Source organism: Cucumis melo, chromosome 9, assembly GCF_025177605.1.
Source record: "Cucumis melo cultivar AY chromosome 9, USDA_Cmelo_AY_1.0, whole genome shotgun sequence".
Taxonomy (NCBI): domain Eukaryota; kingdom Viridiplantae; phylum Streptophyta; class Magnoliopsida; order Cucurbitales; family Cucurbitaceae; genus Cucumis; species Cucumis melo.
In genome coordinates this window covers 19904859-19931005 of record NC_066865.1, presented here as the reverse complement: position 1 = coordinate 19931005, position 26147 = coordinate 19904859, and the positions used below count along the sequence as shown (strand labels likewise).

Genomic DNA, 26147 nt, shown 5'->3' with positions numbered 1-26147 from the left:
ATTTAGATTGTTCAAATATTTTTTCGACGTTTTTGATTAAATTAAAACAAATTCAATATAAATTAATAAATTAAGAAATACAAACACAAATTAAAAAAAAAGATTTAAAATTAATAATACGAATAAATTCAAAAAATATTAGTAAGTTTAATAAAAAAATGTAGTTTTCATAATACAAAAAAAACGCAAACATAACAAAAATAATTCATATCCCCATCAAAATAATATATTTAAAATCTTAAATTAATCAACTTTTCAATATCCTTTTGAACTTTTGTTTAATTTACCACTAGAAATATTACATTTCAAAAACTTAAGTGGTGTTTGGCTAACTATCTTCAATAATGGTTGGTCTACCCATTTGAAATGTTGATGAAGTTGAGTTGGTTAACTCTCTCCCTACGATGTTTCCAATAACTCCATCCGTCTACAACATTATAATTCACATAAATAAAACTCTTTTAAGTATCTAGCAAATCGGACACACACTTGTATATAAAAAAAGTAATTTTTAGAAAATGTGGACAAGAACATTAGAAAATGAAAATCATGTTTGAAAAACATTTTTTCTAATGTCATCCAATTAGGTTGTAATTTTTTTTTTTAATGTCAAAAGAAAATCAAATTAGATGCTATAAAAAAGGAAGAAAATCATTTTTTGCAATAATCTTTGTCGGTTATACCAATTTTTAACCCTAAAACTTGAATAATTGCATCAATTTTAAGCTCAAACTTGAATAATTGTTTTGACATGCATAACATATTTATTTATTTTGTTTATGTTTCCATCAACCCACCAAAAGAGGTGACAAATCCAAACAAACCAACATAACATACATAGGACAATCGAAGAATATATAAACGAAACTGATTGAAATAAATAAATAAAAAGAATGGAAGCAACAAACTTAACAAACTCTACCAAACATCATAATCAAATTCAACTCAAAAATTAGGAGATCAATCATATGTAGCTATTGTTATAATCTTGAAGGTTCTATTTGTTAACCATTTTTTATTATGAAAATTAAGTCTATTTACTTCTCATTTCTTATAATTGATGTGCAAATTTTTAAACAAAATGGTTGAATTTTTAGGTAAATTGCAAAAGACAAAAAAAACCAAAATTTTAAAAGTTACATTTTTTTTTGTTAGTTTTCAAGTCTGAACGTTGTCTTTTAAATCTTTAGTAAATAAAATTTGAAAAAAACAATAGTATTTATAATTTTATTTTAAAACACATCAATAAAAATGGAATAACCCAACAAATCTAAGATAGGATCCCAAGAAAGGAGTCTTCATCTGGTTTTGGGTTTTGGATGCTTTTTCTTGGTATGGAAGGCCATGGAGAAGGTTGAAGGGGCATACAAACTTTGTTGGCATCAAGAATTTGGAAAGTTAAAAAGAGACAAAATTGATGGTGAGGACACATCTATTATTTATTTATTTAGATTTTTGATCGAGTTTTATATATAACAAAGTGTGAGTCACCTTATTTTGAGTGACATGAAAGAGAGCAACAACTTCTGATTGGTCGTCAAAAGAAAAACATTTTTGTATTGTTGACGAAATCATATCATTTAGCAAATTTACAACCTCCAAAACAATCGAAATTAACCTTCATTTTTGAGATCTTAGGAGAAGGAGTACTCACCATCTTATAGCATATTGTCATTGCTTCCAAGAATCTTTACTTTCTTACAACGAGAAAAAAAACTTCAAGCCAGTAAGATGAACATATCCCAACGGGTCTTGTAGTACCCAATCCAAACTATGGTCTAAAATTTCCATCAAAATCTCAAAATTTTGAGATTTTAAAGGGCTCAAAATTTTAGTTGGGAGACATTTTTTTTCTCCAATTTTGATGAAACTTCAAATTTTCGAGAATATTTTGAGATACTCTATTTCTCTCCATTAAAATGAAATTTCAAAATTTCAAGAAATTTATGCATATCAACAAAAATTCAATTTTTATGACTAACTATATTAGTTCATATCAATTTTTTTTTTAATTTATAGTTCTGATACATATTTAAAATTCTATGATTAATTTTTTTTAAGAGTTATGTTTTTTTTTTTTAAATTTTAGCTTTATTTTTTACCCAAAATTTTAATTTATAAATTAAATAATTTATTTTGAAAATAACCAGATATAGAAAAAGCCTATATTTGTTTTGACTTTTTTCACGAAATTTTCTCATTATTGCACCTTCAAATATTTCTAAACTTTATATTATTTGGTAGTATAATTAGTTTTCCATTTGTTTTAAATTATGTCTTTGTATCAATTTTTACACATCCATTTACAATGGACATCTAAATGTTGTCGTACATATTATAAATGACAATCATATATAGTCTAATTAAGTCACAATAGAAGTTTCATTAATTAATTATAACAACTTACATCACTTTTTTTTTTTTGAAATTTCCATAGAAATTAATATTTCCATGAAAGTGGAATCTCGAAACTATCGAATAGACTTCTATTTTGTAAATATTTTTAGCAGTTTTAACATAATTTTGAGTTCGACAGTGTCGACAAACGGCTACTCAATGATGACCTAAACTTAAGCCTTAATGGAAAAGAAAACCACCCACTACGAATGGCTTCGATACTATATAGTCAATAATTTTTAGAAAAATATTTCTTATTCATATAGAATCAGAGTAAATCTCCAAACTGAAAATTTTACCTTAAAACATACTATAATTAGTCAAACAAAAAAAAGTGTTAATAGTCAAATATATTTTTTATTTGACAATTAATTAACTATGTTAATAACAACAATAATTATAAAAATTAGTTGGATTTCGATCAATCATGGTATGTTAATAGTTAAATAAAATTAAGACTATGATCTTAACTTAAAATTTAATTTTTTATTTTAGTTTGTAATAAAATTGATATAAAATTTAGATTAATAAGAATATTCTTGAACTTTTTTAAGTTCAAGGGTATTTTTAAAATAAAACTTCAACGGTTTCAATCTAAAAGTAACGATAAAACATGTTTTTGAATCTTTTAAAAGTTTAAGTACATTTAGAATTATTTATTCTAAATTAGTTCTATTTTTGCTCCAATAAATACTGAATTAAAATAAAAAATGTGTAATTTGGACGAGATGTTAAACAAAAAAATCACAAAAGATTTAAATTTATTTATTTAGAATTATTTATTCTAAATTAGTTCTATTTTTGCTCCAATAAATACTGAATTAAAATAAAAAATGTGTAATTTGGACGAGATGTTAAACAAAAAAAAATCACAAAACATTTAAATTTATTTATTTAGAATTATTTATTCTAAATTAGTTCTATTTTTGCTCCAATAAATACTGAATTAAAATAAAGAATGTGTAATTTGGACGAGATGTTAAAAAAAAAATCACAAATCATTTAAATTTATTTATGTTTATAAATAAATGTTTTATTTTTTATACGTTACAAGTCATATTACACTATTTCAAATTTCAAAAAGAACTTCATTTTCTCTTCTTCAAATTTCAAAAAGAACTTTATTTTCTCTTCTTCGAAAACCCTCCCTTCACAGCTTCTCTCTCATTTCTAATTCCTTCGTCTTTCTTCTCAACTGCAAATCTCTCTCTCCTCCTCCCCTTCTCTCTCGCTCTCTTGTCTCCTTCGTCTTCCTCATCTTCACTCTTCCTATCTCTCAATTTCCATTCTCTAAAACGAAGCATGCACCCAAGAAACCCTATTTTGCTATATACCCATGTCGCCGATCCACTGCCATCTTCTATTCCTAGCGCTAACGGCGCCGGAATCAAGGGCGGGAGACCCCTCGGAAACCTACGTCGTCTTCCAAAGAAAATGCTTCACCGTCCGATCCCAATTCCACGGTTCCCGATTCCAAACCCTCGCCGACTAAGGTGAAGAGCCTGCTCCCTCTTCCGACCCACTTAAGCGGAAGCTCAGTATGGAGACCGTTCTTGAGAATTCCATCCCTGGGTTGTCTGATTCTATTGCGAAGGTAATTTATCTGGTGTAATTATGGGGTTTTTGGTATATTTTTGTCTTAATTTGGGTGGCGAAATGACATTTTCCTGTAATATGAAAAATTAATTTGGTCTTATGCTGAATCATCTCACAGATTAGAGAAGATGTAAAATCTGGTGTAGGAAATTTAACAGAGGTGTGTGTATCCACAATGGCAGATGTTACTCGGCTTCTAATGAAGGTTTTTATCTTCCTCGTGCTAATTTGCCACCTAAGTGCACCCCTATCCCTGCAACCGTGTAAAAAAGTTGTTGCAGTTGTCCAAAATGTCTATATATAATTTGTATGCCATCCTTTATATTTTGAATATTGTAATTTTGTAGATCGGTGGAACTGACTTCCGTATGCGGTTGAAATCATAAACTCAAGATTAATCATCAAGTTTTGGACCTTGTTAAGTGAAATTAGTTCTATTACTAAAGCATATAAAAAAGATAAACTTTAATAAAGATTAAAAAATGTTTGACACTTTATAGTCTTGATTTGTGTCATAGACTTCTTAAAGCATGAAGTCTCTTATCATGATACTGTGAAAAATTGCATGCCTTTAGTAGTTCATGGTCTCCACTGTTCTTCCTTTTCATGGTTAACCTTTTAAAATGAATTGAATACAATTTTAAACACCATCTTTATAATCTCAGAATAATTATGCAGGGTTTATCAGAATAATTATGTTTGTTTTTCAGATATACTGAATATTACTTTGATTACTCGTTCATTTTGATTTCTTTTTTTAGTCGATTATGGCGGCTCACTTTGGAAATTTCTGTTACATAGCTACTGCCAAAAGCTTTAAATTGCCTTCCAGATGCACCTCAAAATTAGCTTCATTCTTTGTGTTTTCTAATTTCTAGCTCACTCTATTCAGCCATGGAAGAACGGAGGTAAGTTAAGTTCCCTTTTGGAATTCAAGTTCTTCTGTACTTCTTGTTGGAGTTTAAGAGGCATTTTTGTTGTTATTCTTCTTCTTGTGTAACTGTGGTTGTGGAATTTGGGTTTTAAGTAGTGAAAGAACTTGTATTATAGTTTTCTGTGGTAAAAGGAATTGAATCCACTTCCCATATGTTCACTCAATTTGATTTTTTACTGTAATTTGAGTCAGTTATGGTCATTTTCAAGGGGTTCAATTGCATCTGGGAAGTTGGGAAGGAGTCAAAAGGGATTTTTACGCCATAACTGACTTCTTTCACTTTCTTTCTCTGCACAACTAACTTCCAAAGTTTTTGTGACTGTTAGAAGTTTCATCAAGCGTTTGTGTTTGTGTTTGCTACTTGGTTATGCTTCATAACTGCTTTAGGTTCACAAAAATACTATAACCTATAGCCCCGTAGTTCTATCCATTTTAGGAGTTTGAGACCTTTTTGTGTGTAGGAACTAACACAAATTGAACATTTCAAAAGTGAAAAGAAGTTGGGTTTATAGAAAATATAGTGCCATTTGGTTGAGTTATGACTACTTTTGAAGATGGTTTTATTTTAACTATGACTGTATTCGCTAGTTTGTTTTTTTTGGTACTTCATTCACTGTCCATTTTCTCTCCATGGTCGAGTTTCTCTCCCCTCATTTAGTTTTAATAACATTCATTAGATCACTCTTTAAATCATTCAATTACAAAGGAAAGGCTACTTAAATTCATCATCAGTAAACTATTTTTTTCCTTTAGTAACAATCACTCACATCATATTCATTTTGAAGGGGTTCAATTGCATCTTTGAAGTTGGGAAGGAGTCAAAAGGGATTTTTTAAGCCAGAACTGACTTCTCTTACTTTCTTTCTGTGCACTACTAGTTTCCAAAGTTGCATTTCTTTTCTTGTATTTGAGGCCCCTTGAAATTTTGTTGATTGTTGCCCTCCTGTTTTCCAGAGCTTCTTTCCTACGACTAAGATTGTTGGTACTCTGGGTCCTAACCCTCGATCTGTACAAGTTATTTCTGCTTGTTTGACGGCTGGAATGTCGGGTATGGTTGGCTTCCTTAGCAACTCTCCTTTTGTTAAAGTAGGGAACTTTTGTTTTTCTATTCTTTCTTTGGTGGCTGCTAGTTGCTCAATTTGACTTTTCATGGGGTAGTCCGTATTACCATCAAGAGACTTTGGAAAATTTGAAGATGGCTGTTAAAAGCACCAAGAAACTTTGTGCTGTATGTTCGTTTTTAATATGTTTCAGTGTATATTTTATCATTTGAACTTTCCTACCATTTTCTTAGTAACTTGGCCAAAGAATAAGTAAGATAATTCTTCTGCTTTTTTCAGGTTATGCTGGATACAGCGGGTCCTGAGATGTTGGTTGTAACTAAAGTGAGAAATCTATCTCTCTTTAGGAAGATGGGTTTGTTGTTCTAACACCCAATCAAGAACTAGAGGCATTTTCAGAGCTGCTACCTATAAATTATGGTGGACTTTCAAAGGTTGGGAAATACTATAAAACTTCATCTACTTGTGGAACATTTTAGATTAGGCCAAATCCACAGCCAAACAAGGAAAATCTGTAGCCCTGAAGTTCAGGAAAAACTTTCTATGAATTAAAGTTTTATTTTAAATTGATATTCAAAAGCCCCTCGTATATTTCTAGAAGTGGCTATTCGTTGTTATACAAGAAAATAAAACAAACAAATAAATAAATCCAAACTACTATTTAATCTAAAATCATAAACTAAATCAATGTTAACTGACTATACTAATGATCTAATTACTTGTCTACATCGTGTCTGTTGTCTGATGCAATTTACTCTCAGTCAAAATTGCATCGTATGAAGACATGCAAAGTCAAACTTTATAAAAGATAGTCGTCCTTTCCTTCACTGCATTGATTATATAGTAATCTCCTTCATATTACTAAACTTGAAATTTTCTTATATAGGTCCTTAAGAAAGGAGACACCCTTTTTCTTGGTCAGTACCTCTTTACTGGAAGTGAAACATCTGTCTGGTTGGAGGTAATGGAGCATATTGGTAGTGATCTTCAATTTTTTTTTCACTGTAAGGAATCGTGGTAAATGATGTTATGCTGAGTTATGTTTGTTGGGGATTTATCATGTTTTTGAAGTGAAAGGAGATGAGGTTGGTTGTGTGGTAAAGAACTCTGCCACGTTGGTTGGTACAATGTACACTTTGCATGCTGCTGAAATTCACATTGATCTTCCAACACTTACTGAGAAAGACAAAGAGTAACATTCTTTGGTTTCTTGTTTGTTATGCCTGTTAAGTCTCTCTAATTGATTGCTTGCAATTAGCTTATACAACCTTAACATGATTGGTAGCTCATTGTATTTTTTGATGCTGACTGATGACTTTAGATCATAGCTACATGATAGTAAAAAACAAGATTGACTTCCTCTCTCTGTCACATGCTAGATATGTGGAAGATGTTCGAGAAGTATTATTTCCTTGCATTGAGTCTTCACTTTAAACAAATGATCGGCTGTGGGTGATTTGACTATGTTGATCATTACAATAGAGGATATTGATTGCTAAATTAAATTTTTATGTAGGCTCGACAATTTCTTTCTAAGCTAGGTGACCTTAACCAAACTCAAATATTTGCAAAGATTGAAAGTGTAGAGGCAAGTCATTGTTAGCTCACTTTTTACTCGTATTCTTTGCCATGGTTACCTTGGGATTGATTATTTCTGTTTTCTACATTGTTACAGCATGACTAACAACTTGAGACCTACACGTGCAGTAGCTACTGATGTTGCCAATGCTGTACTTGATGGTGAGTTATTCAATTTTTAAATCTCCTATTGTTTAAAGACTGAAGATGTAGGGATTTTTTAAGTCATGGTTCTTTTAAATCCCTCTCTACCTTCTAAAGCCACAGATCTCATAATAACTGATGCTAAAGATTGGGTTGAACTTTTTTCAATTTATCTATTTTATGTTCAATTGTATCATTATATTTAGTATAAATCAGGGTTCTTAGTTCCATTCCTGACTGGGGGTATGATTGTATGACGTTTTTTATAACCTGTCTTCTCATGAGTGTGCAGGAAGTGATGCAATTATTCTTGGGGCTGAGACATTGCATGGATTACATCCAGTAGAAACCGTTTCAACCGTTAGTAGAATATGTGCTGAGGTAATTTGTGTGTGTATGAGATAGAAACACAGTTTTTAAACCTAAGCTTTATGTAGTATAAGGTATTTCCATTACTTTTTCATTAATGGATTAATGAAGGAACAACTTTCATTTGGAGAAAACGAACATTTAACGTGAGGTCATGAGTGCACTAAAAGGACTAGAAAAGGGCCCATTAAAGGGAAGTAGAAGGAAAACACAAACCCTTGTCGAGAAAGGATAAAGTTACCAGTAAAACAAAGGAATATCTCTAAAAGTGGAGGCTGTTATGGCCAAAGAAAATGCTGCATGCTTTCCGTTATAACCACCATTTAGTGCTGCATTCTTTTGTTACTCTGTTGAGTCTCTTTAGGTAAGTTTCTCCCCTACAAAAAGAACTAAAAAGTTTCTTTGATACTATTTAAAGTAAAAAGAGAAGGGAAACATTCTAAAATCCTGCTAGGGTTATCAATGGTTATAAACGGGATCTTCATTTTCTCCCCCTCCTCCTATCACTCTAACATATACTTGTAATTGGAACTGTCAAAGAACCTGCTACGGTTGCTCCTGAACTCCAAAATCTTGAAATAGGTCAGGTTGAGGAGTCAACTGCCTCGGCTTGTGGACCTCAGATGTTAGTTATTGGAATCGATTGTGGATGGATAGAGTATTTGTTGTTTCATCAATGGTTTGGATGTGATGCAACAAACATGTTTAGGTGGGCAATTAGAAAATGCGTGTTTAAATCTCACGGGACTGTAGACTAGAGATTAAAGTATTGGGTTTTGACAAAGTTTATAACTTACAACCTATTTAACTAGTATACATTATATGTTCCAAAGTCACGATTCTTCACTTTACCTCAAGTCTTTAAACCGCTTCAAAACATTTGCATTACTTCATATCATGTGTCATCCTTACCTCTCGTCGACATCTTGCAGACAAATTTGTTTTAGAGAAGAGGACTGACCCTCCAAAATGGGACCTCTTGAAACCTGTTCCATTTGACATCGATGCGAGGCCACTAGAAACCATTCTTGGGTAGAATTTTGATGTCCATTATATGCACATTTGTACAAAGGTCAGCATTCAATCGGTTATTGTACATGTTGAAAAGAGCTCTTTCACAGCTTTTGTACTATTAGAAGATGCTTAAATTTGTATCTCTACGATTAATTTTTTTCATTTCAGCTGTGATCTTACTTTTGAATTTCACTTTCTTTTTCGCAATTTCAGGATTGTTCCTTGAGGACAGACCAAAAGCATGGTGGTGTTGTTGAGTGAAGGAAGAGTGTGATAAGAGGCAAGTGTTTTTCTTTAATTGAAAATAGAAGAGTTTTTTGTTCTTTTTTTTTCAAGTTATGTAAGATGATAGTATTTTAAAACTTATCTATTTCCCACTTCCTTAAATCATAAATTGTCTTTGATGCTAGGCTTCATTACATTTTAGATAGAATTAAATTGGGTAATGATTGGAAATAGCACCAAAAGTTCTCCATCTTTCACAAATAATACCCTTTTTTACTAGACTATATTCGAATTGAATATATCGAGACCAAAACAAATAAAACTTTTAAAAGTGACATGTTTGAATGGTTAATTTTGTTATTGGAGTAAGGACAATGCTTGAATAAGGAGAAATATAAGATTTATGGAATAAAAGTTTTGAAGGTTTTCTAGTTGAGGTTTAAAAGCATTTGAGAAACCCTTGGTCATGGATTCGGGTTGAATTAGGGAAAGTACGGTCGCATGATCGATCTTAAACAATGCAAAATTTTACGACTTTCTTTTAAATTATGTATATATATTTTTTTAAAATTTTTAGTTTAACCTCTTTAATAAAATTTGATAGAAATTCTTGTTTTCTTTACGTAGGAATAAAGGGGAATGACGTATAACCAAACATGGAACCTTTGCAAGCAAGGGAAGGTTTTCTGTTCTTTTTTTTTTCCATCTTTAGAATCTTGGTTAAAATTCTTTGAAGACAAAGCAAAATTCTAAGTGGGGGGTGGAGTTATAGCCTTGCATGTTCCATGTCGTATGGAAAATTTCATTTTGGCAAAAATGCCCAAATTTTAAAATTCTTTATTCTTAGAATAAATACCATGCCTACTTTGTTTTTTAGCTTAGAAAATCATGTCTGCCTAACCTTTGAGCATGAAGCTCGGGTTTGTGATTGTGTTTGTTATTTGAATATCTTAAATATGTTTAAACTGCATACTTTGATAACTTAGAAATGAGTAGAAGACATGTTATCCATTTTCTGAATATTGTGATTACTGAATATGCTTAATAATGTGTTACTGAAAACATGACCTAACCAAAACCAGACTTGCCTAGCCCTTCGAGTTTAGCCAGTTAGGTCAAGTAGAATGCGTTGAGCTCCCTCAGTATCAGAACTTGTGTGGGGAACTCTTCACTTTTGGCCTAACCAAAACTAGACTTGCCTCGCTCTTAGAGTTCAGCCGGTTAGGTCAAGTAGAATGCGTTGGGCTCCCTCAGTATCAGAACTTGTGTGGGGAACTCTTCACTCTTGGCCTAACGAAAACCAGACCTGCCTCGCCCTTAGAGTTCTGTCGGTTAGGTCAAGTAGAATGCGTTGGGCTCCCTCAGTATCAGAGCTTGTGTGGGGAACTCTTCACTTTTGGCCTATCCCAAACCAGACATGCCTCGCCCTTAGAGTTCAGCCGGTTAGGTCAAGTAGAATGCGTTGGGCTCCCTCAGTATCAGAGCTTGTGTGGGGAACTCTTCACTTTTGGCCTAATCAAAACCAGACCTGCCTCGCCCCCTCGCCCTTAGAGTTGAGCCGGTTAGGTCAAGTAGAATGCGTTGAGCTCCGTCAGTATCAGAACTTGTGTGGGGAACTCTTCACTTTTGACCTAACTAAAACCAGACCCGCCTCGCTTTTAGAGTTCAGCCGGTTAGGTCAAGTAGAATGCGTTGGGCTCCCTCAGTATCAGAGCTTGTGTGGGGAACTCTTCACTTTTGGCCTAACCAAAACCAGCCCTGCCTCGCCCTTAGAGTTCAGCCGGTTAGGTCGAGTAGAATGCGTTGGGCTACCTCAGTATCAGAACTTGTGTGGGGAACTCTTCACTTTTGACCTAACTAAAACCAAACCCGCCTCGTCCTTAGAGTTCAGCCGGTTAGGTCAAGTAGAATGCGTTGGGCTCCCTCAGTATCAGAACTTGTGTGGGGAACTCTTCACTTTTGGCCTAACTAAAACCAGACCCACCTTGCCCTTACAGTTCAGCCGGTTAGGTCAAGTAGAATGCGTTGGGCTCCCTCAGTATCAGAGCTTGTGTGGGGAACTCTTCACTTTTGGCCTAATCAAAACCAGACCTGCCTCGCCCCCTCGCCCTTAGAGTTGAGCCGGTTAGGTCAAGTAGAATGCGTTGAGCTCCGTCAGTATCAGAACTTGTGTGGGGAACTCTTCACTTTTGACCTAACTAAAACCAGACCCGCCTCGCTTTTAGAGTTCAGCCGGTTAGGTCAAGTAGAATGCGTTGGGCTCCCTCAGTATCAGAGCTTGTGTGGGGAACTCTTCACTTTTGGCCTAACCAAAACCAGCCCTGCCTCGCCTTTAGAGTTCAGCCGGTTAGGTCGAGTAGAATGCGTTGGGCTCCCTCAGTATCAGAACTTGTGTGGGGAACTCTTCACTTTTGACCTAACTAAAACCAAACCCGCCTCGTCCTTAGAGTTCAGCCGGTTAGGTCAAGTAGAATGCGTTGGGCTCCCTCAGTATCAGAACTTGTGTGGGGAACTCTTCACTTTTGGCCTAACTAAAACCAGACCCACCTTGCCCTTACAGTTCAGCCGGTTAGGTCAAGTAGAATGCGTTGGGCTCCCTCAGTATCAGAGCTTGTGTGCGGAACTCTTCACTTTTGGCCTAATCAAAACCAAACCTGCCTCGCCCCCTCGCCCTTAGAGTTGAGCCGGTTAGGTCAAGTAGAATGCGTTGAGCTCCCTCAGTATCAGAACTTGTGTGGGGAACTCTTCACTTTTGACCTAACTAAAACCAGACCCGCCTCGCTTTTAGAGTTCAGCCGGTTAGGTCAAGTAGAATGCGTTGGGCTCCCTCAGTATCAGAGCTTGTGTGGGGAACTCTTCACTTTTGGCCTAACCAAAACCAGACCTGCCTCGCCCTTAGAGTTCAGCCGGTTAGGTCGAGTAGAATGCGTTGGGCTCCCTTAGTATCAGAACTTGTGTGGGGAACTCTTCACTTTTGACCTAACTAAAACCAAACCCGCCTCGCCTTTAGAGTTGAGCCGGTTAGGTCAAGTAGAATGCGTTGGGCTCCCTCAGTATCAGAACTTGTGTGGGGAACTCTTCACTTTTGGCCTAACTAAAACCAGACCCACCTTGCCCTTACAGTTCAGCCGGTTAGGTCAAGTAGAATGCGTTGGGCTCCCTCAGTATCAGAGCTTGTGTGGGGAACTCTTCACTTTTGGCCTAATCAAAACCAGACCTGCCTCGCCCCCTCGCCCTTAGAGTTGAGCCGGTTAGGTCAAGTAGAATGCGTTGAGCTCCCTCAGTATCAGAACTTGTGTGGGGAACTCTTCACTTTTGACTTAACTAAAACCAGACCCGCCTCGCTTTTAGAGTTCAGCCGGTTAGGTCAAGTAGAATGCGTTGGGCTCCCTCAGTATCAGAGCTTGTGTGGGGAACTCTTCACTTTTGGCCTAACCAAAACCAGCCCTACCTCGCCCTTAGAGTTCAGCCGGTTAGGTCGAGTAGAATGCGTTGGGCTCCCTCAGTATCAGAACTTGTGTGGGGAACTCTTCACTTTTGACCTAACTAAAACCAAACCCGCCTCGTCCTTAGAGTTCAGCCGGTTAGGTCAAGTAGAATGCGTTGGGATCCCTCAGTATCAGAACTTGTGTGGGGAACTCTTCACTTTTGGCCTAACTAAAACCAGACCCACCTTGCCCTTACAGTTCAGCCGGTTAGGTTAAGTAGAATGCGTTGGGCTCCCTCAGTATCAGAGCTTGTGTGGGGAACTCTTCACTTTTGGCCTAATCAAAACCAGACCTGCCTCGCCCCCTTGCCCTTAGAGTTGAGCCGGTTAGGTCAAGTAGAATGCGTTGAGCTCCCTCAGTATCAGAACTTGTGTGGGGAACTCTTCACTTTTGACCTAACTAAAACCAGACCCGCCTCGCTTTTAGAGTTCAGCCGGTTAGGTCAAGTAGAATGCGTTGGGCTCCCTCAGTATCAGAGCTTGTGTGGGGAACTCTTCACTTTTGGCCTAACCAAAACCAGACCTGCCTCGCCCTTAGAGTTCAGCCGGTTAGGTCGAGTAGAATGCGTTGGGCTCCCTCAGTATCAGAACTTGTGTAGGGAACTCTTCACTTTTGACCTAACTAAAACCAAACCCGCCTCGTCCTTAGAGTTCAGCCGGTTAGGTCAAGTAGAATGCGTTGGGCTCCCTCAGTATCAGAACTTGTGTGGGGAACTCTTCACCGTTGGCCTAATCAAAACCAGACCTGTCTTGCCCTTAGAGTTCACTTGATTAGGACTTTTCACTTTTGGCCTAACCAAAACTGATTCTGCCTTGCCCTTAGAGTTTAGTCGGTTAGGTCAAGTAGAATGCATGCAATTCTAGTGGAATGTTCTTATAGAAAATTAAAGTTTGCTGAGTTTGAGATTGTATATGGAAATAAATGTCTGTTTTCCCTTTAAATTGTTATGAAATTGCATTTCTTTTTTATTTGAGTCAAATTCTTATTTTGACTCTTGAAAATGTTCTTACTTCATGTTTTTGTAATGTTGAATGAGTGAAACAATGTTAGGGTCTGAAATCTTGGAGAAACGTTGGGATGAGGATTTAGGAATTAATTCCTCTTTCTTTGAAGAATCTGAATCTATATAAAGGTCTTCTTCTCTGTTCCCAATCATTTGTGGTAATCTTATAGGTTATTTAATTTTCGATGAAAATTCTAAGATACTCTGAGGTAATTTTTGCTTTCTTAATAGGTTTTTTTGCTTGTTTTCATGCCATTGTTGATTGTTTCTTGGTTGATTATCAATTATTATTCCAATTGGATCTGAAACCTAAAGTGAAATCTTTTTGTATAATTAAGAGATTCTTCTACATTAATTTTCTAATTACTACACAGGTGCTCTATATTGAAATGCAAATGACTAACTTAAGTCACTCTCCACCTTACAGTCATGCAAATCTCAGATCTCTAAAAAGTTTTCCTCTTTTGTTTCAATTGTACATAAGAGAAGAAATAGAAGATTTCTGAAGGTAGAACAATCAACAAGTAGAAGAAGATGAAGAGAAAGGTTAGTGAAAGAAGAAAGAACACAAATGTTAATTGGTTCTGTTAGGTTTATCTTCTTTATTGCTTTTCAATCTGTGTGAAGAATTTTACTAAATGAACTCTCTCAACTTCATTTATGACTTCTTTTGCATATAGAAATTTAAAGGATGTGCTTCAACAACGAGCCTAATGGTCACATCAGAAAATATGTATTTTGTTTTGATTTCTTTTTGTCTAACCAACTTGGTTAGCATGTCGAAGCATTGCTAGAGGTATGGATCTTGACAACATAGGTTTCTGTTTTCTCAGTTTTTTTTGAAGGTAGAATGATTAATAAGTAGAAGAAGATGATAAGAAGAAAGGTTTGGGAAAGAAGAAAGAACTATAGAGGTTAATTGGTCTAGCTAGGATTATCTTCTTTGTTGCTTTTCAATTTGTGATGAATTTTACAAAATAAATCTCTCAACCTCACTCCTGACTTCTTTTGTATGTAGAAATTTAAAGGATATGTTTCGACAACAAGCCTGATGGTTACATCAGAAAATAGGTATTTTGTTTTTATTTCTTTTCGTCCTCCACCTTTGCAAGTAACATGGAAATCGCTACTTTGGTCTATTTGCCAAGCAGTTCAAATTCGATTACATCAAGGCATGAATTTTGTTTTCTCTAACAACTTGGTTAGCATGTTGAAGCATTGCCCGAGGTATGGATCTTGACAACTTCGATTTCTATTATCTCAATTTCTTCTCTAATGAAGTGATACCTAATATCTATGTATTTTATTATGTTGTGAAACTGATGATTCTTAGTTAGATAGATTGTGCTCTAGTTATCACAACATATTTTTATTTTTGCTTGTTTAATTTTTAAATCATTTGATCACCCTTTTTCTCTCAAAGTTTTAAATCCCCACATCACATTTGACTTATTGACAACTAAAGAAATTCCATGAATATTGATCGAGATATTAGGATTAGTAGAAAGTTCTAAATTCTTTGGAATCTTCAAATGAACTCCTTCAAAAGAAAAAGTTCAGAAGAGACTGCTTCGTTAGGATCAAAGAGGTCTGGAGGACCCATCTGGAGGAGTTTTCATATTAGCTTTCCACTAAGTCAAAGATGGAAGTAGAAGGGTCAAAGAAATTTAGAACATAATCATTGGAATAACAACCTTTGGAATACTGTCTGGTAAAGGCTAACTAAGCCGCGTACAGAGGAGGCTGAACTGAACTTAATAGGAGAGGAGCAAACTAATAGATCGACTTTCATTCATTGGGTCCACTTCATCCGTTGAGGAGGGAGAAGCGGTTGACCCTAGTCTTTCCGGAAGCCCAAAGTCACTCAAATAAATAGGTAGGTGCCGAGGTAAAGGTTGTGGTTGCAGGAGAAGCTCTTGGTTTTCTTGCTGTTGCGGATGAAGAAGTTGAAGAAAAAGCAGGTTCAGTTCTTTGCTCGGTAAGATGAGATCGTAAGGTGGGGTTCTCTATTTCAAAGTCTTTGAACCCATAGTTTCAAAGCAGAATGACTGAAAGGGCGCTTCAAGGGCTCAACCTATTCTGTCGGAATTAGGCCGACCCCCCACGGAGTGGTAAATTCGCTTTTTCGTCAATCGGGTGCAAGGGTTGCCCACCCTTCCTAAATAAAGAAAGCAGCATAGGCTCTCTTACTAAATTTGCACGAATAAAGTACACGAAGCTATACGAATAATCAAGTCTTTGGAAAACGACTAGTCAACTAATAGTGAGAATGAAACAGTCGATTTCTCGTATGAGGCCTGTTGGGAAAGATCTTTCGACTTTGCCCTCTGGTCGATCGCGCGAGGGAGCCCTTTTCTTTATTATGGAGATTCTGGAACCCTTAAAGTAGTTACCTTTCGTTCTTTTTCTTGTTTTGAAGGAAATTATGGAATCAGAGGCCTAGCATCGTTCCAGTGGGATTATATATCTGGAATATTTAGTTCTTTCTGAATTATATAAAAGGGAGAGAACGTCTTCCGATCTTTCGATCTACTGACAAGAAGAGGAGGGCCAGCAACTGCCCTTTCAGTGGTTTCTTCTTGACTTTGGGCGAGCTACTTTGTCCCTCAACCTTTGGTCTCACCTAACTCCTCTAAGCAACTAAGTTCCTAAAAAAAGAGTGCTTTCTTCTTCTCATGCAGAGAAAGAGGAATCACTTCAAGTATGAATTGATTAGAGTGAGGCTTTTGGGAATTCGGACACAAAGAACCTCTGAGCCTCTTGTACACGGACAAACGCCCATAGGCTTTGGCGCTTCTATACGGGCGGCCTCTTTTCGAAGCATGAGAGATTGAAGAAGATCACCTACGGTAAGGCACTGGAGGCACGAAATCTTTGTAGGAGCCATAGGGTGAGAAGAAGAGAGACTTCAGAGGCGAGATCATAAGATAAGCGGAAGATTGAGTTCTAGAACGAGATAGAAGAGAGAGGCGAAGCGAGAACCTATGGCGTGAATATTCCATAGAAAGCCTACTATTAAGATATAAGGAAGAGTGGAAGTCATAAAGATAAAGGAAAGTCAGAAAAGCTCCGAAGGACTCCCGTATGAAATTCAACAAAAGGATATATGGAATAGTCACCTGGACCTTTGTTTTTGGTTCTACGTAGCTTAATTAGGATAGGAGTATCTGATACTATATTCAACTCAAATTCTTATTAAGAAGAAAAAGGACTCATTCATTCCACAGGTTAATATGGAGAAAGAAAAAGCTCCAGACGAGGGACCTTCCCTTATACTTGAAATAAAGATGTATACTTCCTCAACTAAAGAGAGAATGAAAGAGTAAGATCGAATGAAACTCTCAGTCTGATGATGTGCCTAATCTAAGTATTTCTCCTAAACAGGGTCTCACCTTTGTCCTCTCCTTCCATCTAGCCCCTTGTTGATTGATCTTTTCTTAGGCGGAATTCGGTAACCAGTGCTTGATTGGATTTTCTATGGAAGATAGGTACCAAGGAAGGGGCTTAGCTTGTCTTATGCTAAAGACATAAGGATTGGCTTGGCAGGGTAAGAGCAGCCCTTGACTCTATTCCTTCCTACCTGCGTCAGACGACTTAAAAAGAAAAGAAAACGAGGCTCAAAGAGGTTCAAAGAATGATTGAAGCGACTATCCGAGTCCTTGATATCCCACCAAGATTGATGTCATTCTGATCGTCAGTCTTATCTCTTGAATGAGTCACTTCAGAAGTATCTGTCACGATCAAGTAGCCTTATCAGCTTTCTTTCCCAGAAGGGTCTTGGGCCGGCAGAAGAAGATCTTTTGGCAGAGGTTGGGGATGTTCTTGTTTGTAGGTAGGACATTACCCCCCCCCCCCCCCCCCCGGGGGCCTCAAGCAATAATGAAGATAGGAATAAGATTGACTTTGGAATGAGTTACTTCACTCTTAGATGAGACACAACCTTCCCAAGCACCGGATCTGGGTATGACTCTTTAGCTATCCCTTTCTGAAGGAAGATATAGAGAATATCAGAATCGCTTGATCAAGGCAATTATCTAAATATCTTCTTATTCAAGAGTTTTGAGCACTTTCTCTTTTTATACTTTATTCAACTATTAGAAAGAATGTTCGCGCAAGATAGAAAAATGTAGCAGAAAAGGGGAAGAAAGGGAAAAGTGCAGACTGCTGATAAGGAGAGATCGAAATCCGTTGAAAAGGTAGCATAAAAAAAGTCAAAAGCTTGGGACTAGGACCAGTAGGATCGATCGGGTCTTTGGTAGTCTGGTCAAGGCTCGATTCAATTGAAAAGCGAGAGGGTCAAAGCCCTCAATGAAAAATAGAGTCAAAAAAGATCTTTTATTGGTCCGGAGGCTCAAAGAATTTGAGACGAGACTGTAAGGCTCCGTTAGGAGTTGAAAGTGAAGTCTTGATCCCTGAACTATTTTTAGGAGCCTCAAGGAATAAAGAGATTGACTAATTAAGCTACCACGGACCGGTACGAAGCAACTCGACTAAGAAGGAGTCAATGAACAAGGGCGACTTAAAAGGAGCCCTTAGATAGCGAGATGACTTCGTCTGCAATAATCAGCTTACGACAGGGTTAGGAGGGCTGCTCTACTAACAGAGTGCATGCGTAGGCTAGGTAGAGGCTCTTTTTTTTTGTTTCAAAACTAGCTTTTGTTCTTTCTCTTCCAGACGCTGAAGTCGCTGAGTCTGTGTTTTCTTCTTATCTACAAAGAAGTTCATTTTCTCGGGAGAAAGGGAAGACGGAAGGTAGGGTCGAATCTTTCTACTCGTTCAAAGTCTTTATTTGTGCCTTAGGGAAATAGCAAGATCTGCAGCAAGCAACTTATACTTCTGCGAAAACTCTAACAAGAGCCTTTACCTCTCGACTAAGATGACCTATTAATTCAGGGGAATTGCCTCGATTCCAGCGTCATATGGGATGCTTACTCCGATGATGTGAGCAACCCGTGGGACATGATTTGGGGTAAGCCCTTTCACCCTAGCTTTTCGTACTTATTCTAATCATTCCCTTTTAGAAATAGTTCTCTTCCCTCAACTAATACTCAGAGAATACTCTTAGCCGGGAGCTTACTTTCTTCCTATCCCATATGAGGAATACAATAAGCAGCAACCAAGGGTTCCGACCTTTGAAACTCCTTTTTCTCATACTAACTTCTTCCTACTCAATCTGGGAAATCCGGGTTAGCTGGCCCCTCTTGATCTAGGTCTTACCTTGAGTCCCTAGCTTCCGAGACAGATGATTCTTATTCCATGGAAGAAGGAAAGAGGGAAGAACTAAGCCCTGCACCCCATCCGGTCAATCCAATCCAGTCAATCCTATTCAGACCTCTCTTACTCGGGCGACCCTACTCAGTAAAGCAACAAAGGAAAGGGCCCAGGCTAATGGATCATACCAAAGCCTAAAGTGGGAATTCCCTTGATTCCGCAACGGATCCCTCAACTGCTCCTGATTCCCTCTCTTTACACTCTCCTCAACTCATCTGGAACTTGATTTTTTTACTCTAATGTAATGGAAGAAGGGTCGGTCAAAGGTGCTTTCTTTGGCTTTGGCCGGCCAGCCTTTCTTCCGAGTCATATAGTCATATTGTCAAAAATCTATGTCCACACTATCTGAATGAATAGTGAGAGACTCGACTCAATCTAACTCAGGATGTCACCTTGCTGCTTCTGCCTCAACTGGTGGAGCATCCTGATCCAATCCTGGTATTTTCTTGATTCTTATGTTCCCTAGCTAAAAAAGAAGTTTCAACTTCAATTAAAGCTTCTTTAGCTACAAGAACGGATGGCGCATCCTCTCCGTACTCTGGTCGTGTAAGTGATCGATCACTTGAACCTCTTTCATCCTTTTTTCATGTGGTTTAAAATGGACTCAAAATCAGCCTAAATCCCGATTATTGGCCAAGAAAGAACGTCAAATCACCCATTTTCAGTCATTTACGAGGTCAAATGGACAGTTTGAGCAATGTTCGGGAAGAAGTTGTCATCCAAACCGTGAAAATGAAATCAAGTAAGAAATTGAGAGTCCAGCCAGTTGAAAGCCTTATCATTCAAGATATGAGGCTTTCTCTCATTTCAGTCGAGACCTCTTGTCTGATGACTTACTTACTGAGTATGGAAACTGAGTGAGAGATTGAACTTTGTTATCTTTTATCATCAATGAGACTGTAAATAACGAGATGAATAATAAAAGCTTATCAAGAGGAAGAGACTGAGCATCATCTTCCGCTGGAACAACTAAAGAAAGAGCTAGAGCAGACTCTGAATGAGGCTTCCCAACCAAATAATAATAGAAAGTGTGAATGATTAGCTTCCTTCCTTGAGATGGAGGGGATCAGTATCGACTTTCCCTCTGGGGCTCGGAGATTTCCTCTTGGTATGGTTCCGAGGGAACCTTTCTATAAGGGGTCGATGAATCGGTTCGGGGATCAGATTTCTTCATCTTCTCGGACTGAATGATTGGCTTCGAGCTTCCCTTAAAGTGATTTACCCATATATGATTTGCTGCCCTCCTAATTAGTAGAAAGAATCACAACCCTTTTTAAAGTAGATGGAACTAACGAAAGTAGTTCTATCCTATTACTGGCTCAAATACCTTTTTTAGGGGTCGAACTAAGTAAGAACCCTTTGTCAGCTAATAGGTTATTCAAGGGAGGAGTTTGAGTTCTTCCTATTTCTGGGCCATTCCTTTCACGGCGAATCGGTTGAAGCTTTGATTCTATTATTAGCTTTCTTATCGACTTATATCTGATGAGAGAAAATTCTTGAGCAGTTGAGTAGGGAGAGAGCACAGAAAGAGGAAGGAAAAATGCTCCTCTCCCTTGTTAGTCCGGACAGGAAGAAATTTCAGACTTATCTCTTGCACCGCCAACATCTATTTCAGTTTATTAAGTTGCTTTGTCTTAGAATAGGTTCTTTAGGGTATCGGCTTTCAGCTTTGATTCTCTGATCTTGAACTTTTTCGATGAATCTGTTCTTTCAACATCTCGACTAAGCCGCTATCCTTCCCACGGTTTTGAAGTGAGTTACTCAAAATCAGGATACGCTTTTTTTGACCTAACTCTGTGGGAGAGAGAAAGGAGGTTCAAACTTTCATCCAAACAGAGCCGAGATTGATTCAAATACTTCTTTTCTTGCACCGGTCTCAAACCCTACTTCAAAAGGGGTGTCAAATCCTCCTTGGCTTCGTCTTCAAGACTTGTATTATTTGTTTAGGAGAAGTGCGTCGAGCATCAGTATAAAGAGCAAGGTCAATAGGAAGCCTCATCCCTCGTCCTTGAGCAAGAGATTTTGCAGAAACCGGTCCGTGGTAGCTTAATTAGTTTCTATAGCTGCTCTTTGCCTAAGCCTCATTCATACCCCCTCCCCTGATGTCTGTCATTCAAAGTAGGACAACAAAGGAATAAAGGGTTCGACGCGGATGGCTGAACTCTTCCTCCTTCACTTATTGAATGAAAGAATTGATCCCCCCTCACCTAACCTATCGCTTTATCGGGCGCGTGAGAGAAGAACTCAATCAAGACCGATCCGTGGTAGCTTAATTAGTAAAAGGCATATTCCACCCATCTAGACTTTTGACTCTTGATCTAATGGAACCGCTCCGAGATTAGGCCTTTCCCTATCCTAATAATCTGAGGACCCCACTCATTTTGGATAGTGAGGTCCCTGCCACTGCCTCTTACCTGGCTTCTGGAAAGAGTACTATGAGTAAAGAAGAAGAGTCAAGAAGGGATCATGATACAGGGAAAAAATTCTTTCGATTTCAGTGACTGATTTCGATCCCTAAGTATGACTTGAATGAATGAAAGTCTGAAATACATCATTTCTATTCTAGCAAGAACCTCGAATCAGTCTCGGAGGACGGGTTAGCCATTTCCTATGAAAGGAAGGGAGAATTCCTCTTCTCTTCCTCTTGCTTCTGGACTCTGCCAAAACTTCTTCCTCTACCTTAGCGGGTCCCTCTCTCTCGATCCCGAGTTCATCCTTGATGAAGAATTAATAGAGCTGATCGAGATTCAACCAAGAGAATTAAAAAAAAAAGATTCAATTACGGAGGCTGAGTAGGAGCAGTCTGATCTTCTTCTTCTCGCTCCCTCATCAGGCGCAAAGAATATTGCCTTTTCCGTCATATTAGCTTTCTATTTTCATTCCACTTAAAGTTCCACTAGATTTTCTTAGACCTCTTTATCGCCTCAATGAACAAGGGGTTGGTCTTCCCTTTCTTAAGAGAGAATGAGAAAATAGACTTTTTTCTTCCGCTCATAGGCTTTCGTACTGATTTTAGGCGTAAGCAGTCAAAGTCATGTAAGTAATGGGGAGTCTAGTTGTAAGCAAGGTCCTATTTGCCTGAGATCTAGCTTGAGTTCGACGCCTCGTACCTCAAATTCTTTGAACCTTTTTTCAATTCGACCATGGATAGTCGGACCTCTTTATTCCACTTATCATGTTCCTGGTTCATCTTTGGTCATAGCAAAGAAAGAACAAGAGAAGGAAGAACGGCTGCAAGGGTGAACATTCATTCTACTTATGAAGGTCAAGCCTAATCTGCCTGCCTCTTAGGTGCCTGTCGGTGCCTCCCCTACCTTTGTGCCTCCCTCTTATCGAGCTACCGGTGTACGCTCTCGCTCCCTCTGATTAATAGAAAGTCGAGCCACTCCTCTCAAGAAAGAAGAAGATCTCCCATCCTATTCTTTTTTATCTTGGTCGAGCTCCTTCGCTTCGCCTCGATCCTGAGACTTGTTATTTCCTAACCCTTTCCTCATCCTTGTTTCAGGAAGCACTTCGACCACTCCCGGTGGTATATGGATGAGGAGAAAGAGTGATGATTTACAGACGAAAAGAGGTCAAGCCGATAGGACCTACTCGAAGAATCGCCCTCTTTGATCACAAGCTGATTAGCAAGTGGACAAACTGGTTCACCTTCATTTAATTGACTTTGAATCTCCGACCCCTTTAGCTTCTTTAGTCAATTCTAATTGTTCACTCTTTTTCTTAGTTGACCCTTCCGCTGGGCTCTAACTCAAAGAGAAAGCCCTGCGCTCCAGTGTAGAATTTCTTGATCCACGAAATAAGTGAAAAATGGGTTCTTTCCCTAGGCAAAGTTCTTCCATGAACTTGATTCCACCGCTCCACAGCATTCAGTTCTCAAACATCAGAGAGAAAGTTGGCCTCAATGAACAAGGTACTTTTGTCTCTTCCGTGAAGGTCTTAATTTTATTTAATATGGATTTCTCACCCCTTATTCAATCTGATTTTCACTGTGTTCATTAATTTGTTTTCAGTCGAGTTATTTCTAAATATAAGGGCTCCTCTTCTCTCCTTATCAGTCGAGTTTCTTCGAACCTTATCAGTCGACTTTCTTTGAACCCTATCAGTCGACTTTCTTCGAACCTGAAATTATACCGAGCTCATTCCCACCTTCAAGTCGCTTCACTTCGCATCTCAATTTCATTCATATTCATCTCAAAATCAAAGGAGCGGTTAGGGGCAAAGAATTTGTGAAGGAGAGGTTCGACTGAAAGGCGAGAAGCTAATTGAATAAAGACTTATCATTATTCTTAAAAGGAGTGCAACTCATAATGGAATTGAGTAGGCGGTGTCCTTGGGGACAATTTGCCTCTTAACAGCATAGGAATATAAAGAAAAGATGTGCATCCAAAGACTCGAAAATGCCTGCCTCAGTTAGAAGTTCGTGAGGTGTCGCTTCAACTCATCTGGAGCTTGATTTTTCTTCCCAAAAAAAAAGGAGAGAGATGTTTCGTCCCTTTCTTTATGCACATCCATATACATAGCCAGACATAAAGGTCTACAATCCGGTCAAAATCAGGGGTTCTTCTTGTTCATTCACTGATTGTTCTATTTTGCTCTAGTGGTTGGCAAAGGCCAACCGAGAAGGGAGAAGGAATGGCTTAGGAATGGATTGGTTCCGAGCGGACTCATGGAGCTGCTGCTTGGATTATCGTCAAAAAAGAGGATTTGTCTTTCTTAGCATAGGAAATGACTGAACTTTCAAGACCGCCTCTGGGAGGCAATGTCTGGTCTTGCGGTGCACTCACTCTTGTTACGAGAATGAAATGAGGCACCAACTCGACTCAAGACTAAGACTCCTTAGAACTCGCACCAGGTTGGTCTAGTAATTAGGGTTAGGCCTATGATTAATTTTAAAGGCAGCCAGCCGCCCCTCCCCTCTAGCTGCTTACCTACTCGTGCTCGTAGCTCGATCTACGATCAAGAGTGTGGTCCGATGAAAAAGGATCGGTCGTCATTCTTTTAGTGATACATGAATTGCTCAGTAGTGCTTCGCCCCTACCGTAGCTGGCGAAAAATAGCTTAATGGTAGAGCATAGCCTTGCCAAGGCTGAGGTTGAAGGTTCAAGTCCCTCCTTCTGCTCTTGTCTACGTCCTGTAGTGCTAACGAGTAGAGTGCATGAAGCCCCCCTTAGAAAGAGGTTAGAGCAGCAAGTAGCCCTAGGGTTCCAAACGAATCAACCTAATAAGAAGAAAGGGGGGCTTCCCGGTTTTAGCGCGTATAATTATCAAAGGAAAAGTGGATTGAGATTACTACCCACGGAGCAGGATGGAGGTTCAGTCTCCTCTATCAAAGGTGCTCGCCCTTGTCTCCTTCACCTATGACTGCTTAGAATGGTCATCCTAGAGATTCAGAGGCATAGGTACTCTCTCTCTTTGGCCCCCCAACACACTCGTCGAGACGAAATCGACCTCCCGCCATAGAGAAGAGATCTCAAGTCTTGGTCCCCTCGCCTTCCCAATCAACCTTCATAGGTAGAGAGAGATAAACCCGCAACACATACATTTTTTAACCTTCTTTCCCCCCAACGTCAGCTGGAATGGAAGAATCGGTACGTGGTAGTTTAATTGCGAGTTTCGTGACCGGTTTAAGGTAAGGTCCACCAATGATTAATAGGCCATTCCCACCCTATTCGTCTCTTGATCCCTCATTCCACTAATGATTTCTGACTGATTCATGAAAGGAAGGCCCCCACTTCTTTGTCTTATTAGCACTGGTCTTCGTCAACGATGCAAGCCCCTTCACTTCAGACTCTTTTTTAGAAAAGGGGATAGGCCCAGGAGGGCTTGATGGGACTAGGGAAGATGGGTGGATTACCAAGCTAGGGGCATAGATTGGATCTCAGGTTTGTCCATTGGGATTGGGCATGGACGAGCCTCGACTGGGCCAGCATTCATGAAAAAAATGAGAAAAGAGAAACTTTGCCCATCGCATCATTAACCGATGTAGGATGAAAGCCTTTGTTCATTGAGGCAGTTCAGGCTTCGAGTCAAATCGACCCCTTGTTCATTGAAGCGATACATAAACAGCTTGAATAGAAGGACCTCGTATCAGTAATTCCATCAAATCTTCGTTCTTCAATATCTCGGCTGCTCAAGAAGTTGGACTAGTAGCTCGTCCTCCACCTCATTTTAGAGTGGATTCTAGAAGAAGGGAAGGGCAAGCAGAGCCTCACCTTGAAGTAGGAGGGTTTGACTTCAAAAAGATTGATATGGTAGACAAGTTGCACTCCTAATAAGGGATAAGTCCTTTTTTATTGAGGGCTTTGGCCCTCTCCTTCCTAACCTCAGTCGAGTTCAATGAGCCTTTCACCTATCCTTATCATTTTGTGTCAATTTATTTCAAAAAATCAAGGGCTCCACTCATGTAGGGGCTTGCAGCTGTAAGCTAGAGTAGTCTTTCTGAAGCTTCACTCATGTAGGGGCTTGAGTCGGACCTGCTAACAGAGGTGAGAGTGAATGAGAGAGTATAGCTTGAAAGTAGGTATCCAATTGACTTAAAAGAGAGGAGGAAAGAATTTGCGGGCCCCTTCTCTTTTATAAGGCAGTGAACCCCTTGGAGTAGTCCCGATCTCTACTCTACTTCACCAAATGAATAAGAAACTATACAAATACAAAGTCCCTTGAAATTGCTTCCTCCCCTGTTGCTATGAGTTCTCCTTCCGACTGGTTGACATTGAGAGTTGAACTACCACCTAGCGCACTGAGGCCCCTCATAAGGCAGGCTCAACTGAATCGATAGTAGTTGTCTATAGTCAGATAAATGAAAAGCATCTTTTTCCTATTGCAAGAGTGCCTGCTATGACCCTTGCTTAGATGAGAGTGGAGTTCCTGCACCTCCCTGCCTCTCTGATCCTCTCCTTCGTAAAGAGATCATAAAGAGAGAATGAAACTGCTCATGAAAAAATAATCTATAATAAGAAAAGAAAATGGAGATCAGAAAGCTCTTCAATCTTCTTGATGATATTCTCTTTTTTTCTCTTTCAGACTATCGGAATATCAGTGCACTCGTCCATCATTCTTTAACC

The 26147-nt window shown here is 38.3% G+C and overlaps 3 protein-coding genes across 12 annotated transcripts in view; all 3 read left to right on the top strand.

Annotated features, from left to right (window-relative positions):
* The first annotated feature begins 3486 nt into the window (after positions 1-3486).
* LOC103504531 (pyruvate kinase 1, cytosolic-like) lies at positions 3487-10206 on the top strand. Of its 4 annotated transcripts, XR_007823797.1 has the most exons (11): positions 3490-3991; positions 4112-4198; positions 4755-4901; positions 5882-5975; positions 6086-6155; positions 6268-6422; positions 6875-6949; positions 7664-7728; positions 8003-8091; positions 9012-9151; positions 9307-9379. XR_007823797.1 is itself a non-coding variant. In XM_051090439.1 (10 exons), exons 5-9 carry the CDS (start codon positions 6406-6408, stop codon positions 9352-9354), a joined length of 294 nt encoding a protein of 97 aa, XP_050946396.1. In that variant the 5' UTR covers positions 3487-3991; positions 4112-4198; positions 4755-4901; positions 5882-5975; positions 6268-6405; the 3' UTR covers positions 9355-9373; positions 9946-10206. The 4 variants fall into 4 exon arrangements, 1 of the variants encoding a protein (XP_050946396.1); XM_051090439.1 differs by lacking the exons at positions 6086-6155; positions 9012-9151 and adding an exon at positions 9946-10206 and having other exon boundaries at positions 3487-3991; positions 9307-9373; XR_007823798.1 differs by lacking the exons at positions 4112-4198; positions 6086-6155 and having other exon boundaries at positions 3491-3991.
* A 199-nt stretch (positions 10207-10405) lies between these two features.
* LOC127151061 (uncharacterized) lies at positions 10406-13518 on the top strand. Of its 6 annotated transcripts, none has more exons than XR_007823793.1 (4): positions 10406-11328; positions 11559-11891; positions 12344-12906; positions 13470-13518. XR_007823793.1 is itself a non-coding variant. In XM_051090434.1 (4 exons), the coding sequence occupies exons 1-4, from the start codon at positions 10554-10556 to the stop codon at positions 13020-13022; spliced, it is 1557 nt and encodes a 518-aa protein (XP_050946391.1). In that variant the 5' UTR covers positions 10406-10553; the 3' UTR covers positions 13023-13390. The 6 variants fall into 6 exon arrangements, 3 of the variants coding, with proteins under 3 accessions (XP_050946391.1, XP_050946392.1, XP_050946393.1); XR_007823794.1 differs by having other exon boundaries at positions 12122-12906; XM_051090434.1 differs by lacking the exon at positions 13470-13518 and having other exon boundaries at positions 12344-12454; positions 12685-13390.
* An 85-nt stretch (positions 13519-13603) lies between these two features.
* The window catches only part of LOC107992375 (uncharacterized), a 48113-nt gene continuing 35569 nt past the window's right edge, over positions 13604-26147 (top strand). For both annotated transcript variants that reach the window (XM_051090438.1, XM_051090437.1), the window contains exons 1-4: positions 13604-14355; positions 14490-14605; positions 14828-14880; positions 14961-15036. The gene's annotated coding sequence lies outside the window, so the exon portion shown is untranslated. The remainder of the gene's footprint in view (positions 14356-14489; positions 14606-14827; positions 14881-14960; positions 15037-26147) is intronic.